This window comes from Apis cerana, linkage group LG1 (assembly GCF_029169275.1).
Source record: "Apis cerana isolate GH-2021 linkage group LG1, AcerK_1.0, whole genome shotgun sequence".
Taxonomy (NCBI): Eukaryota; Metazoa; Arthropoda; class Insecta; order Hymenoptera; family Apidae; genus Apis; species Apis cerana.
The window spans coordinates 17,276,470-17,292,078 of NC_083852.1; the positions used below are offsets into that span (position 1 = coordinate 17,276,470).

The 15,609-nt window shown below is 45.1% G+C and overlaps 1 protein-coding gene across 2 annotated transcripts in view; it reads left to right on the plus strand.

Annotated features, from left to right (window-relative positions):
• Positions 1 to 15,357, plus strand: part of LOC107993547 (homeobox protein invected-like) — a 62,505-nt gene extending 47,148 nt beyond the window's left edge. The window contains exon 2 of one of the 2 annotated variants that reach the window (XM_062078990.1): positions 7,492 to 7,588. In XM_062078990.1, the coding sequence (XP_061934974.1) occupies positions 7,492 to 7,505 (14 nt within the window). In that variant the 3' untranslated portion in view covers positions 7,506 to 7,588. Of the gene's footprint in view, positions 1 to 7,491; positions 7,589 to 13,701 lie in introns of those variants that run through there. The other variant, XM_028664679.2, reaches the window with a different exon arrangement.
• The last annotated feature ends 252 nt before the right edge of the window (positions 15,358 to 15,609 follow it).

The window sequence follows — 15,609 nt, forward strand, 5'->3', positions numbered from 1 at the left end:
GATGAAAAATTAAATTCGAGGGAGAAAAGGAAAAGAAGAAAAAAGAATTCGATTAAAAATATTCAAACACCTGGCCGTCACGAAATTTCTCCTCGCAAGTTTTACGATTCTTATTCCATACGTTCCATAAACAACTCGATGACGACTCGAACGCGACTCGTCGTGAACGTGTTTAACCCCCATGAATACAATTGCGGCGATTCGAATCGGTGGATGGAATGGTGGCGCGGATCGGGTGGGTCGATTTTATGGCCTCGGCCAATGCACACCGAGCAGGGTACGTAGGCGCGTATCCGCGCCTGCCAATCCCCCATACGTTATATTAACACATTAGGTCCGCTCGCGTGCCGAAACCCCGTAAGCAGTAAGTAACAATAAGCAAAGGGGGAGCCCGTGGTCCCCTCTCGATGCCCGCGAGATGAGGATCGTGCGTAGAGAGGGAGGCTTTCCGATACACGCCTGCGTTCAACGTTCCTCCGCGCCTGCCTCCGTCGTTTCGGGCAACGACACGCGTCACGGAACCACTTTTCCTTTCGAGACAGCGCTCTGGTAAACGGGGCGAGGGATACCGGCTAGGGAATTGGATCGCTTTGATTTTCAGGGTGTTTCGATCGAACGATTTTTGCTCGAGGATTCTCGAGAGTTTAGTGGAGGAATTGGAATTTGGTTATTGAAATGATGGTAGTTTAGAGAAAGTTCTCTTTTATGGTAAACGGGGCGAGGAGACAGGCTAGGGATACCGGCTAATTGAATTGGATCGCTTTGATTTTCAGGGTGTTTCGATCGAACGATTTTTGCTCGAGGATTCTCGAGAGTTTAGTGGAGGATGGAATTTGGTTATTGAAATGATGGTAGTTTAGAGAAAGTTCTCTTTTATAGCGTCGAATCAGTTATCATGCCGATACATCTGGACTAATACGCTGAAACTTGAGGGAAGGATTACGTCTTAGGGAAAGAAACGCGTCTCAAAACGTTTGGTTTTGGTGGTTTATCGTGCACGGTTTGAAACACGCTCGTTGTCACTATTCGACGCAGCCGGCTAATGCACCTGCCGTCTATCTTTCCGAAACCATTCCTCGAAACTTTGCATCTGACGCGCCTATATGCCGCCGCTTTCTCTCAACCCTGACGGGCGAAAAAAGGCTTGGAGGATCGGTTTGAAAAGAAAGATGCCAAAGGAAAATTTTTAAACCCGAAGCGAATCTGAATATCCCGTGTCCCATCGATTACGACGATGATTCTCTCCGTAAATCTCGATGTTTGGTGAAACGAGGGAGAAGAAAGTGGCGGTTGAGAACCACTTTGACCACACGCACACTCCTCGGTGGCTCCAATTAAGCGGGCAACATTAATTTCAACCACCCGGTCCGACCCCGCGGTTATCTCCTTCTCTCGTGCACCCGCCGTTTACTCGGCCCTCTCCTTGTCTCCCTTCTCGCCTCTCCTCGTCCCACCATTGCCCTCCGCCGTCCCAGCTCGCTTCCACTCTCGCTCTTCCGCACGCACACGCACGCACACACGCGCGCCGAGAGACCTGCCTCGCCACGTCCACCGTCCACGCATTTTTGTCTTTGTTAATAAGTGGACGTTGATAGTTCAATGCGATATTGTTGCGTAATCGCCTCGCTTTGTAGCTCAGTGGTATTCAGCGAGCTTGTTCCGACACGGGGGAGGGAGGGATGATGAATAATTTTATTTGAAAGGGAACGATTGTTGCGGTCATCGAGTCGTTACGCGGAAATTAAACGTGCGCAGACACGGATGGGCATAGATCGGATGGAGAGAGGGTTGGCAACAGGAACGATCAATTTTATCCGCCAATTTTTGTCTTTCTTATCGAATGAAATATTCTCTTACAAAATTCGATCGGATAGCAATCTACTAATTTAGGATAAATGTTTCGAATTTAGATATGTTCGTAAATTTGTGGAAAAATTAAATTAATCAGTTGGTCAAACGTTGTTCAATTATCGGCCCGATTCGAACGACGCCGATTCAGAAATTTAGTTTCGTTCTCGCTTTACGCGACAATCACTCCTCCTCTACCGATCCGCCGCGTTAACCGAACAAAAATACCAAACATAGTTCCACTGGTTCTACCCACGAGTCGAGTCGAAACGAGTTGAAATGAGTTACTCGTTTCCGGCCACGGCTCTTTCCCAGCTCCGGTAAACGGAATCGTTTGAATGAAAGCGGTTAATAAGCGCAAAAAATCACTGCTCCTTTATGTCAATTTGTTCGTTCTCTCGGTTCGCAGGGGAGGGAGGGAGCGAGCGATTCTCGGGAAGCGTTATCGCGGGAAACAAACGAAGATCCGAATGAAAGGAGAGGCGTGCGTATCGTTGCGAAAGGGGGGAAAAAAAATTCTTCGCGAGAACCGTTTCCAGGTGCCCGATTCTCGGTCGGGGAAACGTTTATTGTTCCAACGAAACTTCTATATTTATCCATTGGTAAAACGAAAGCCTCGTATTTGTTTCTATTCCCGTATTCTCCTCGTCACGTCTCATTCCGGTTCTCCGTTCCTTTTTCTTTCTTTTCCTTTCTTTTCTCTTTTTTTCGCGCGAGACACGTCCTCCTCCCCTCCTCTCCCCTCCCTCCCGACCGAGTCGCTTTTGCACGCAACACGCAGCCTAATACTCGCGATTTTCAGCAAGCCACTCCGCTAATTCGTCTCGGTCGGGTCGAGCTTCTGTACACAGAAGCCTGGTGGTTTACTTTGTCTCGCTTTGGATCCACTTCCTCGCCACATGCCTCCAACACCCCGTCTCGAAATTGATCCTCCCGAGAGCGAGGCAGAAGGTTGTATTTTCGAACGCGTCGAGCCAAGTACGAGCGAAATTTTAGCACCGGTGAAGATGAAGATAGGCCTCGGTAATGAGACGGCCAACAACACTTCAGCCTTTCCCCTCGCCTCTCGTTAACCTCGCCTTCGGACGCTTCTCGTCGAGAAGTTCGATCGAACTTTCATCTTTGACGCGGCGCGAAAATCGAAACGCGTCTGGAAGAGAGGAAGCAAGGAAGGAAGGTCGAAGAGGGAACGTCGCTTAGAGACGGGGTGACGTTTCTAATGCGAGCAATTGGAACTGGTCGGCACTGTCTAATGAGATACTAATTGCACCGCATTCCTATACTATTGACCTGACACCGGGATCAGATAAGTCAGTCCTCGGTTAAGGGAAAGTGAAACGCGTGGTAAGCATTCGCGAGATTCGTGGAAAATGTTGGAGCGCGGGGGAAAAGGCTGTTCCGAGGGGATCTGTCGGCGTGGCTTCGCAGACAACCCCTAATCGATGTTTGCTCTGCTTCACGGTCTGACTCATCCCTCCTATTCCGCTTGGAATGAGGATCTACAAGTCGAAGAGGACGATCAAGTAGAACGTGTCGTTGATCGGACAAGCCTCGATGGTAAAATTAGAGCGATTAATTTAGAGTCTACTTCGATTTTCAATGTTTGGAAATGTTTGTTTTCTTTTTGTCGAGATCTTTCCTCGCGAAAAGAACGGAAAATAAGAGAATAGCGAGGTTCCCTCGATCCATTTAACCATCGTGATTTCGTGGATCGATTCGTAATAGTGGAAAATCTGGCTTGTATCTTTCGATCAGAAATTTCGACGATTCCATACACTTGCTCCAAACGTTTTCATTGAAATGTTTACTTATATATATACCTGGAACGCGATCGTAATGTAATATCGGTTTCGCGCGAAATAAACGTGATTTATTGCACGCTAATCCTATTAGACGGAACCGGTTAATTAACAATAATAGACGTTCAAACGAAGAACGTATTTATTTATCGAAAAGCTCGATTGAGCCATCAGGACCATCGACCGTTGCGATTTTGACGTCCAAATGGCCATGATCCAAAATATCGCCCGTTGTATTCTTTGAAGTCTCTCTCTTTCTTCTACATAACACGTGACGCGCTTACATATTGGAAAGGATCGTCCAAATATCTCAATCGATCGAACACCCACCAACGAACGCGTGTTATTGTTCCATTCAATTTTTTTGTATCATTATCGTTATATTTTTCGAATTCACGCATCTTTCACGAAATCGTATAAAATTTTGAAGAAACGTCGACGAGAGAGAACGACGTACAGAATGCCATTTTTATTTTTTTCCCCGAATAATCGCGGATGAAAAAATTATAAGGATCGTGAAGAACGAAGTGGAAAGTTTTGAAATATAGAAGGGGGAAAGATATATATCGTGGATTAATGATATAACAAGTGTTTTTTCCGAACGTATATTATTTATAGAATAACCTAATAGATTTCCGTAAAAGCGAAAGCGCGAGCAACACATGCCGTCAACAGGCATGTCGGTGTCTCCTGCACGATTTGTAATTGTAAACGCGCTTAAATGGCCAGACGACACGTGTACACGTCACGAGTAAATGCATCACGTTATGAGGTACTCAAATTAACGACGAAGCGGTTAATTGATTTGTCCACGTTCGTCCACAGAATTCGATTTATAAAGTCGATGCTCGTACGTACGACGCGAGTTGCATCACTTTATGCATTTCCATTATCGTAATAATCATTTTTATCTCGCATCCTATGCGGTTAACTATTTTAAATCTCTGCGTTAGCCTGTGTAAATGAATCGTTAACGACCCGTTCTCAAGCCTCGTTTGTGCATTCGCAGATCGTAATTACGTTTAATCGCTATTCACCAAGAAATAAAGACTTTTGAATTTTTTCTTTTTTTTCATGAAATTCTTCAATAAATTAAACTCCCATTTTATCTAAATCTTGTTATATAAGCGGGTATATGTACAGTTTTGTCCGAATAGTTTCGCCTCTCGCGTATAAATTTCCAATTTCAGGATACGCTTTAACGGGGGATGCTATCCTTGTCTTGTCACTCGATACGCGTGCGAATGTATTGGAAAAAGGAGCTGTATCCGCTTTAATCGTATACAATTCAAAACGTCGTCGTCCCAAGATGGTATAAACGAGCGATCTCGAACGGTGAGCAACGCCCTTAAACGTTAGGATCATTGAAAACGACGTTTCGCGTTATCGTGGGAACGGGTATCGGTCGAATGGACGAGCTATTCATCGTTCATGGAGAACCGTAATCGCTACAGATGATGGTTATTAATATCTTGGCTCGATAGCTCGAACTGCATGATCGACGATATCGGTACGGTTATGGATTATGATTTAGAAATCGTTCCGCCATGGGATACACAGTTGGATCGCGTGAAACAATAAAGGAATTGTGAAAAAATAGAATAATTGTATCGTTCGAAAGAGCAAACGAAAGGAAGATAATCGGAGATCAAGAAGAATCCGTCGAATGATTGGATTAATTTTAAATTTAACGCAGCATAACCATGAACAAGGAGAATAATTTGAATGGAAGTGCGACATTGTTCAGTGACACTGATATCTTTCCATCGAACGCCACGGATAGAGATCGGATAAGGAGATCGATATTGTAACTGACGATTCGTTGGACGATAACGTTTTAACGTAATAATTAATAAACAACAATGATCGAACAATTTCGCAGTGGTGCATACATCGATCGGAACGTTGTTGAACATCGTGTAACGATTGTGAATCGTGCTCGCTCCAGGATAACCGGGTCGCTCTTTTATCTCTCGTATCTTTGTTATCTCGCCGCGGGAACGATGAATATCGCATACGGCGACGAAAGATCAACGTTCTTGAGCCGCGGGCCAATCGATTTCAATGATACAACAATCTATTTTTAACACTCTGCGCGTCAGCCTGCTTGATCGAACTGCATCAAAACATTACACAAATGATTTTTCATTCCGAAAAATGACACCGTTTCTAAAGAAATTCTAAAAAAAAGTGTAAAAGTTCAAAGATATCGAAGTAAGATTGGAGGATATAGCAAAAATAAAGGATTCTTTCCTTCTACTTTTTTAACACGCACGCACGTATATATACGAGGAGGAAGGCGAAGATGGTTTGCAGTCGATTTCACACCGGAAGAACCGGCTCCAAGAAGCGGAGCCAGGAATGAAATCATTAATCGTCCTTTCGAGCAATATATTATTTACGAATTTCTATTCATCATCATTCTTAATGTATTATGCCCGCGCCGCTAACCATCTGCCCACTTTAAACTGCGAAATGGTTCTCGCGATTGGAATCGTCCCCCTCCTCTCGCGTATAAACAAATATCCAACCGCGATCAAATTGGCAGCCTCGAAGCGAAGACACAATTAAGACCGATCTTTCTACGCCGCGTTGAAGCAACTTTACTTTTCCAATCGAAAATAATCCATCCTTTTATCAATCATCGAGAAACGATATTTCGACTAATCTCTTCTCCTCCGATAAATCTGTTCCCCCTTATCTTTAGCTAATGGGTAAATTTACGATAAGACAAAATTTTTATCAGCCCGTTAAATTCAAATTAGCTAAGCATCGGCTTAATTTATTCGATTATTACCTCGAGGAAAGACTTCATAGTCTTGTTGATTATACGAAAAGTTTGGACGATAAAATTGAAACGAGATTAAAGAGCGGATTCCGCGTGAATTCCTCGATTACTCAAGATTTTCGTTTCGTATAAAACGAAATCGTTTACACATTTTAAAAGTTTTGCGTTTTAAAGGAACTTTATCGGCTGCGGTGACCAGTGCGGGACAAAATGGAGGGAAACGAACAGAAGCGAGACCAACGGAACCGCGCCTTAATGGAAACGAAGTAACGACCCGTGGAAACGTAAACGCAGTCACGTAGCAGCGGGTAACGATCGACCACAGTGACCAATCAATGGTCATTATTTATGGTTATGGGTACGATCGCGGGGCACGACTGACTTTTCGTACGATTCCACGGGCCCCGCGTATTACACACCTTAACGAGTTGGCGTGTAAAAATGTGAGCGGCCGCGATCGCGTGGAACAGAATCGGCGCCGATCCGCGCGCTGTCTCTTTTTTTTTACCGCTTGTCCCACGGTTTCTATCAAACCGTCCCGTTATTATTCTACCTCGCACGACAATTCTCTGGTAGATTCGTGCCACAAGGATTTATATGAGCAATCGAATTCTCGTCGAATACGTAACGGTGTAGAATTGATCCGATTCGATAATTTTTAACGAAGCGAGTTGATTGTTACCGGAAATTTTTGCGACGAAAGAAGAAGGATCGTTTCCATTTTCGTTATTATTTTTTCGCCATTGGTATTATTTACGCGAATGAAACGAGGTCTTTAAGAGAAAATGCGATCGAAATCCGACTCGTTGCCGATCCCGATGGAACGGGGCGAAACGCGGCCAATCGTAAATCATTATCGTCCGTTCCGTTAATTGACGTTAGGGCCGATAGGAGGTACGCGATAAATGCCCCCGTCCGTTCCCTTTTCCCTCGTTTTATCGCGAGAAACGAAGCGACTCGGGCACGCGAGAAACGGATAATTGATTATTATTAATGAAATGCTTGTCCACGATCATGCTTTTTTAACCGGTGTGTTTTTTCTTTTTTTGTTCTCAGGACGAAGTAAGTAACGAGCCACGACAGTTAAGAGGACGTACGTACGCTCGGCCTCTATAGGCGGGACTATTATGACGAAAACGGCACCCGGACGAACGTGAGCTTTTCCGAAGCCATTAATGTTCACGCTTGTTTCTGCAACCTTGGAACAACTATTATAACTTTTCACGATCCATCGATCATTCCCGATTCGCGCCCATTAATTTTATTATCCTTTCAAACTTGTTGCGGCGAAAAGAGAGGAAGAAAAATTACATCGCGCGCAACGCTCTCGAACAAATACACATATACATAAAGTATCGAAAATGGTTTATAAGTTTCCACGAGTTGAGTAAGAATTTTCCACGGATTACGTACGCAATTTCGTCGTGTTTTTCAAACAATCGTTCCTTAAATCTTCCAATTTTCCCGTATATATATATATATATATATATATATATATATATATATATATATATATACTATAAGATCTATACGCAAGATGTATAGTTAATTTACCGGCCGGTAATTGAACCAGCTTTTTTCCAGCGCGTAATATTCCTCGCTCGCGGCAAAAAGTAGCCGACATGAAAATCACGGCCGGGACAGGTGGCCATCAATGGAGAGGCGAAGAGATCTTAATTCCCCGAATGACGTTTCACTCGTCGGCCGGCCGCGTTTCCCGCTCGTTTCCGCGAATAAACTCATCCAGTCGTGAAAACTAACGAGCGACGTTCATCGAAAGCCCGACGTAAATTACCTTCGAATCTGGGCCTTTACCCGGCCTCCCCCTTCCCGTCATATTGGATAAAACGATATCAGGAGCGACCACGTCTCCAAGATAACCAAGACGGTCCCCGAGCACGAATACTCGTCGTTTCTCTCGAAATGGCCGCGAGAGGAGAAGTCGGGAAGGCCGTGTCGACACACTTAGCCTCGTTTGTCCCGAGTAATGGCCGTGGTCATAATTCAAACGCGACGACGAGTGCCTCGACCGAGGCTTGGCCCGAGAATCGTTTCTGTCCGACGTGACGATTGGATTAGACTCGCGGAAACGAGGGATCTTTCCTTTCGAAAGATCGAAACTCACCCGATATCCAAAAATATCCATTCATTCCGGAATTCGAACGAGTCTTTTGGAAGGATATCGTAAATACGTGGCTTCGGTATTATTCGATGGAATTATTCATCTTGTTATTACATTTCTTTTCGTTTTCTCGAGGAACGAGAGTGTTACAGGACGTGAAATATCGAACGTATCCCTGTTGACATCGTGCCATACGTACTCCGCGAACACGGAAGAATCGTTGAATTAGATGCAAAAAGAATCAATCGTTCCTTCTCGATCTTATCCCATTGGTGGCGAAGAAAAAAGGAGAAACGATATTCATAGGAACGGGTTATCCGCTCGAAAATTCCTTTGCGTGCGCGCAGATCAATTCTATCAGATTTCCCACGTGAACCACGCCACAATTCTCGATACTTCCCTCGGCGCACGCGGAACTCCCCCGTGGCGATCGTCTTTAATTGCGCGTTTAATTTCTCTCCGCACGGGAGGCCAACGAAGGCTAATATTTTAATACGCAACGCATAGCAAAGGATAATCCATTCCTACGTTTTCTCATCGTTAGCTTCGCGATTTAATCTGATCGACGGAAAATCGTCCAAACCTCTGATCTTCCGCATCCTTCCTTTCACGATCGCGCCCATTACGATTCTTCAACTTCCCTTTTTCTATTTTCCGTTTTAACCATGAACGCGCGATTATCGACGGTGAGTTCGAGTGCAGCTTCGATTCGGGGCGATACACGATTCAGAGACCACGATAGATGTAGACGTAGAGGAGCAGGTAGCTCGTTTCCTTCATTTAATAGCGAGAAGGCGATCGTTGGAATGAAAAAAGATTGGTGACGGGTGGATAGTTTCATTAACGGTGATTTAAAAGAGAAACGGGGAGTACTGACTGGTAATTAAAAACAATAATGAAACTGTGGACGCGACGATCGTTAATTAGAATTGATAATTGCGAGCGGGGATCGCGACACGCCGCGAAGGCTGGCCGGTATTGAGAAACTGTTCCTGTAAGCCGGTCTTGTATAGTCCCGCGATAAATTTTCCGACCTCTTAATTGATTTCTGTTATAGGCAGAGCAACAGTGCTACCACCTTCCTCGTGGTATTTAAACGTTCGATTGCAATACGAGCTTGTCCCCCCGAGGTAGCAGAATTTCCTCTCGATGCACGGGGGAACGATTTCATTTCAATTCGATTCGAGCATGCATACGCGAACTGTTGATTTCAAAGCACTATCTTTTTATCCAATTGCACGAGGGATCTCTGGAATCGAGGTACAAAAGAAAAGAAAGAAAAAACGATCGAGGAAACTTGTTTCCATCGATAGGACTTTCGTTTCGACACCTGCACTTTATTACAACGAGAAGAAAGAAAAAAAGAAGAAAAATTCCCTTTTCAGAGATATCGCGCACCGTCCAAGTCGCGGTTTCTCAAGACGATGCGACACCAGCCACCTGTCCCACTTCTGTCCTAGCTGGTACAACAGCTCTCGGTTGTTCCAGGCTATCGTTTAATGAATTCTTCCCGTCCCACCCTCCCTCCCTCCCGCCCATCTCGCATCCGTCGATCTCGCTGGCAGACGTAATTAAAAGGAACGTGACGCGCAAGTTTAGTGGCGCTTTAAGACCCGGCTCGGATCATTGCACGTATCCGCGATTCATAGCGGTGTGTACGACTCACTTCGCGCGGCCCCCGTCGATCGCCGCTCGATCGCGATCCACAGGCTATTCACGGCGATCGTGCCACTCGATCGTGTCCAACTTACGATCGTAATTATCGAGTCGAGCTTTATGGGGTCCGGTGTACGCCGCTGGAATTCCAAGTCGCGAGCTTTCCCTCCCTCCCTCCCTCGCCTGCTCGATGGAAATGGAGAAAATTGCCCTTTGAACGGCCGATGAACGGATGACACACAGGTATAATAGTCGATCACTTTCCATTCACCTTGGGAAAACTTGCGGCGGGGAAAAAGTTCTGTTCTCGTAGGTTCACGCCGCTCTCCGCGGGGTTTTGCAACGACGATCGATAAATTTACGAGGACTCGATCCCGCCGTTCCTCTTACGCTCGCTTCTAGGAATTGGCTGTAAACGATCTCCTTTCCTGGCACTCGATTATTTCCCCAACGATACGTCCGACACTCGTAAACTTACTCCGCAACCCGTAACGTTTCCAACACGTTCGATCATGGGACCATGGGGCAGGGTAGAAACTCGGGCGTTTCCAAGCATCCTCTTTTTTCGGCCGAACCGTGGACAAAAACACTCGTTCGCAATATCGAGACAATGTCGGAATCGCGGCGAATCGATCGGTTTTTAGCCGCCCCCGAGAGGAAGATGATTCCGCTAAATCTAAACCCGTGGTTATCGATGCAAGACGAATCATTTCTACGTTCTCTCCCCCTTTTTCCGCCAATCTCCGGAATCCCATCCCATTGACAATCCAACAACGATCGCGTTCGAGCCAATTCGAAGCGTAGGCCGAGCCCCTCTCTTCCCTTGCCTGGACTGGCTCTCGCCGGTCCGATATCGGTGCAATTAAAAGCAACGTGACCGGTGAGCCAAGCAGCAAAACTGAAAGAGAGAACGATCCAAAGGTTTCTACGATTCGTTACGCAAAGGCCGGCTCGGAGGAGACGGTGTTTGAGCGAAGAGATGGAGGCGAGGCGAGGCGCACAAAGAGCTATATTATCGGCTAGCTGTCGCGTACGAGGATCGCGTTAGACGAAACGACTTAGCCGTCCTTCGCCGACAAAACGTTCCTCCACCGCTTGGAGGACAGGGGCAATGATGAAGCGGTTTAATTGTTCCCCGAGTTCCGGACGAGTTTTTCCGTCAATCGAATTACATCGGTAAAATTCCCGAGTTGGAATAGTTCCAGACGAGGACGCTTCCCGTCCTCCGCACGGGATGTGTAAAAACCAATGCCATTGTTCTTCTTCTCTCTACGCTATCATGTACATAAATACGCGTTTCGATGTTTGCCTTTCTTCGACCAACGATTCAATTACCTTTTCCTTCGCAACGCTCGATTCGTTTCGATCTCGTCGTTGGGCCGGATCATTCCTAATCTCCATCGTTACCGTTCGCATAGAAACGGTGGGTGACGAGAACTGACAATGACTCGCGGCGTTAATCAAGGGAGAAACGTCGAGGAGAGAAGCGAGGTCGCGTTCAGCTGACGTCTAACTCAAGTCAAGGATAGGAGCGGAGAGGAAATTAGTGTTCGTTCGTGGCCGCGCGTCCCCGTGGTATGCGAGTACTTCGAAGGGGTGTACTCGGTCTCGAGAGGGAGGGCGTCTTAGCGTTATTGGTTTTACCCCTCGAGACGCCCACGGACGAGGAGGAGGAGGGGTGGTTGTTCCTTAAATGGAAACGGCGAGAAGTGGGCTTCCTGAATACCTCTTTCCTGCCACCGACAACGAGACTACTTCGCTTAAGTAATTAGACTGCCGACCGTTCGTTACCTCGCTCATTTCTGAACGGGAGAACGAGAAACTGGCTTAGCCCTGTCGCTCTCGTTCGCTTCCAACGTTCGGGCAATTTTTGTATCCGGACAAAGGAAAGCTTGGACGGGAGGAAGAAAGGAAAAATTAAAAGAAAAAAGAGAGAGACGGTCCATCATCATCTGTCGTTTCAAAACAGAATTAATTATAGCAAGGAAAGTAACGATCCATCCGTCGATCTTCGCGCTAGAATATCTAATAATGAGCGTTATCCTTGGTAGGTAATTGGTGGAGATTCGTATAAAATGGAATAGGAAAGAGTTCGGTAGATCATAATTGTTCATTCGATGTAATTTTTAGGAGAACGAGACACGGTAGCGTTTACGCGAAATTGAAACTCTCAATGTATGTATACACGTAGTTTTTCACCTGGAACAATCAGTCGTTCCGCGTGATTATCATCCCAGATTGCATCTCCCCGCCCCGCCCATAAGGGATAATAAAAGTCCTCGCTTTCCCGTGTGTATACGTGCGCGCAAGGTGTATAATCATTACGATATTTACGACGAGTTATTAACGTCGAATGGAAGCGTACTTATATTCCGTTTGACGTTGGACGATCACGCCTATCCAACCGCCGTTTTGTTCCATTGTCTTCGCAGCTTCCGATCGATAAATCGTGATTCGAAAATGAAAGAAATTTTTACAAAAGAAAAAAAGTGTTCGCCGACTTTTACTCCCAGTTACGTACCGTTAATCGGCGAGACGGGAACGAGGAATAATTAGCACACGTGAAAAAATAATTTGTTGCCTCTTACCGAGATACCGATTAATATTTCGAGCCATAACAACACGTCGTAGCGAGTCTGGAGTATAACAACAATAAGGCGTTTGATTTACGATCGTGTTGTCTCTGTTAACTGCGCATGACCAGTGGTGGAGAGTACCGTGAAAGACTTCTAGCGACTCTTGGCCGGGGCGAGGAAGAGACGCGAGAGGAAATCGTGTAGAGAAAATATTCGTGGACCAACTATATTCCACTCGTCTCGCGCGGACGTTTATTTGGCACGGTGAAAAAGGCCTCCTCCCTTGAACGAACCTCTCTTATTATGGCAGCAGTTGTACACGAATGGGAAAAGCAGTTAATACCGACTAGACAATAAAAGTTGTCGTAAAGTTTGTCACTAAGCGCGCGCCCATCGTGCCGCCGGTTCGTTAATTCCTCAGATTTATTGGCGCGTAAACTTGTTGAATCAATGTTCTTCGCGGCCACGGAGGACCATTATGAGTCGTTACGTAAGAATAATTTTTTTATAACTTTATGTACCTTCTACGAGGAACAAGTTTCGCCCGAAGCAAGTTTAGAAAGGGTTAAGAAGGATACGGTAGTTCGACGCTCTAACGGAAAGAGTTTGAACTCTTGGCGAGACGTTTTATCGAGATGATATACGCAGTCGCTCGAAATATCCATCTCTTTCCTATCTCTTTACGAATAATTCCATATCTCTCGAACGCGATTCTGCCTTCTCTCGATTCCTTTTCTCGAAATACGAATAAGGAAAAGTTGTTTCGAATAAAGGATTGCGTGCGATATTAATTTTCATTTAAAAAATATTCGTAAACTCCAATTAAACCGATATTGTTGACCGCGGCAATACTGTAATTCGCCCGATATTTCGACAGATATCAGCTGACAGTAGGATCGTACCGTGTTGCAGGTCCGCGCACGAGAAGGGTGAAGAGGTCGGATGGCCGTGGCAATGGCAGCACCCCGGAGGAGAAACGTCCGAGGACGGCGTTTAGCGGCGAGCAACTGGCCAGGCTGAAGAGGGAGTTCGCGGAGAATCGATACCTAACCGAGCGGAGGAGGCAGCAGCTCTCGAGGGATCTGGGCCTGAACGAGGCGCAAATCAAGATCTGGTTTCAGAACAAGAGGGCGAAGATCAAGAAGGCCAGCGGGCAGAAGAATCCGCTCGCCCTTCAGCTGATGGCCCAGGGTCTTTACAATCATTCGACGGTTCCGTTGACGAAGGAGGAAGAGGAACAAGCGGCGGAACTTCAAGCGAAATGACGACAATAGGATCGATCGAATGATTCGGTTTAGGGATAGATAGAGAGAAACTCTTCGTTCCGTGATCTCGTGAGAGGGGATGGAACTTTTGATCGGACCGATGATAACAGAAAAACTCCATGGGATTTCCAAGGGGTGAAACGAAAGGGTGATGAGAGAATGAATGTTAGTCTTAGATAATTTAATAGGTTCCTCCTGTACATTTTTTCTTTTTTTTTTTTTTTTGCGAAGGATCATCATTGATTGTCCGTGACTCCAAAGAGATCGACACGTTTTTTTTCGTTTCATTGAGATTGAGCGATAAATTCTTCCTTTCGATTTTTCAGAAATATAATTCTTACGTTTAGAGAAACACGAATTTAACCGTATAATTCAATCTGACACTTGCAATATTCGGAATCTCGGAAACTGAGGGATTAAATTGAAGGATTAATAAAGATTCGAATAATTTGTAGAAAAATTCAACACCACCGAACGTTCGACTTGTCTTCTAGAGCTTCCCATTTAACTTGAGATTCTGGAGAATCCGCGAGAGGAGAGCAAACGAGTTACCGGTTTCGAATGATGGTGATCGTGCTCACGGTGATCGCAACGATAACCACCATTCAACGCGAATCGATGGTTGAGGCGAGGGAGGAGGAATCGGCACGCACGTTCCTATGAAACGAGTAAAAAGAAGTTTCGTATTTAAAAATTGAGCGATGAATAACGGACGGAAGAATCGCGTCGTTCGTGCGTCGCGATTACACGTGAATCGCTTAAGTCACGGTGAAATGGGTTGTACAGTGCCATTTGTACAGTTTTCTCGCGAACAATAGATCGAAGAAAAAAAATAAACGAGACAGTCGACAGTTCTTTGATAAAAGAACCAGTATTTCGAGGCAGAGAAAATGAAGAAAAATCTTCGCTATGAATGCGTGACAAGAGTGTTTGTGAGAGAGAAAGGAAGTGTGCGAAGTTAGTTTCGTTCCGTTAATTTATTGTAAAAATGTAAGATATTCGTACAATTGCGATGTGCAATAGAAGACGTTATACATACGAAGTATATGTACGAAGAGAAGTAAATAGAAACGACTTATGTATAGGTATATATATATATATATAAATAAAAGATTGATAAATCGTCGTGTAAATAAAATCGCAAAACTTAGCGAGAACGTCATCTCGATAGACTGTTTAAAAATAACTTAGTTATTTATTTACCTATGCTAATACGGAAGGCTCGATACAATATCGGGCGCTTATACCTTGTAAGAATTATTTAAAGATCAAATTAAATATTCCCACTATCATGAGCCACGTATCGACGTGTTTACTATCTTTAATATCCATCCTGCTCCTTTGGACCGGCCAATTCGTCGCCTACACGTAGTTCGTCCACCGATCGGGATAAATCTTTTTCGAACATTCGCGCAAAGACACCGACGATGCTGCAGTCTGATTAAATAATTACGAGATACGCGAATTATCCAAGTAATTAACGCGGTTCCGTTCTTCGAGCCCAAGTGAGATACGATACTTTTTTTCTCCCCTATAAAATCCCACATTCGAGATA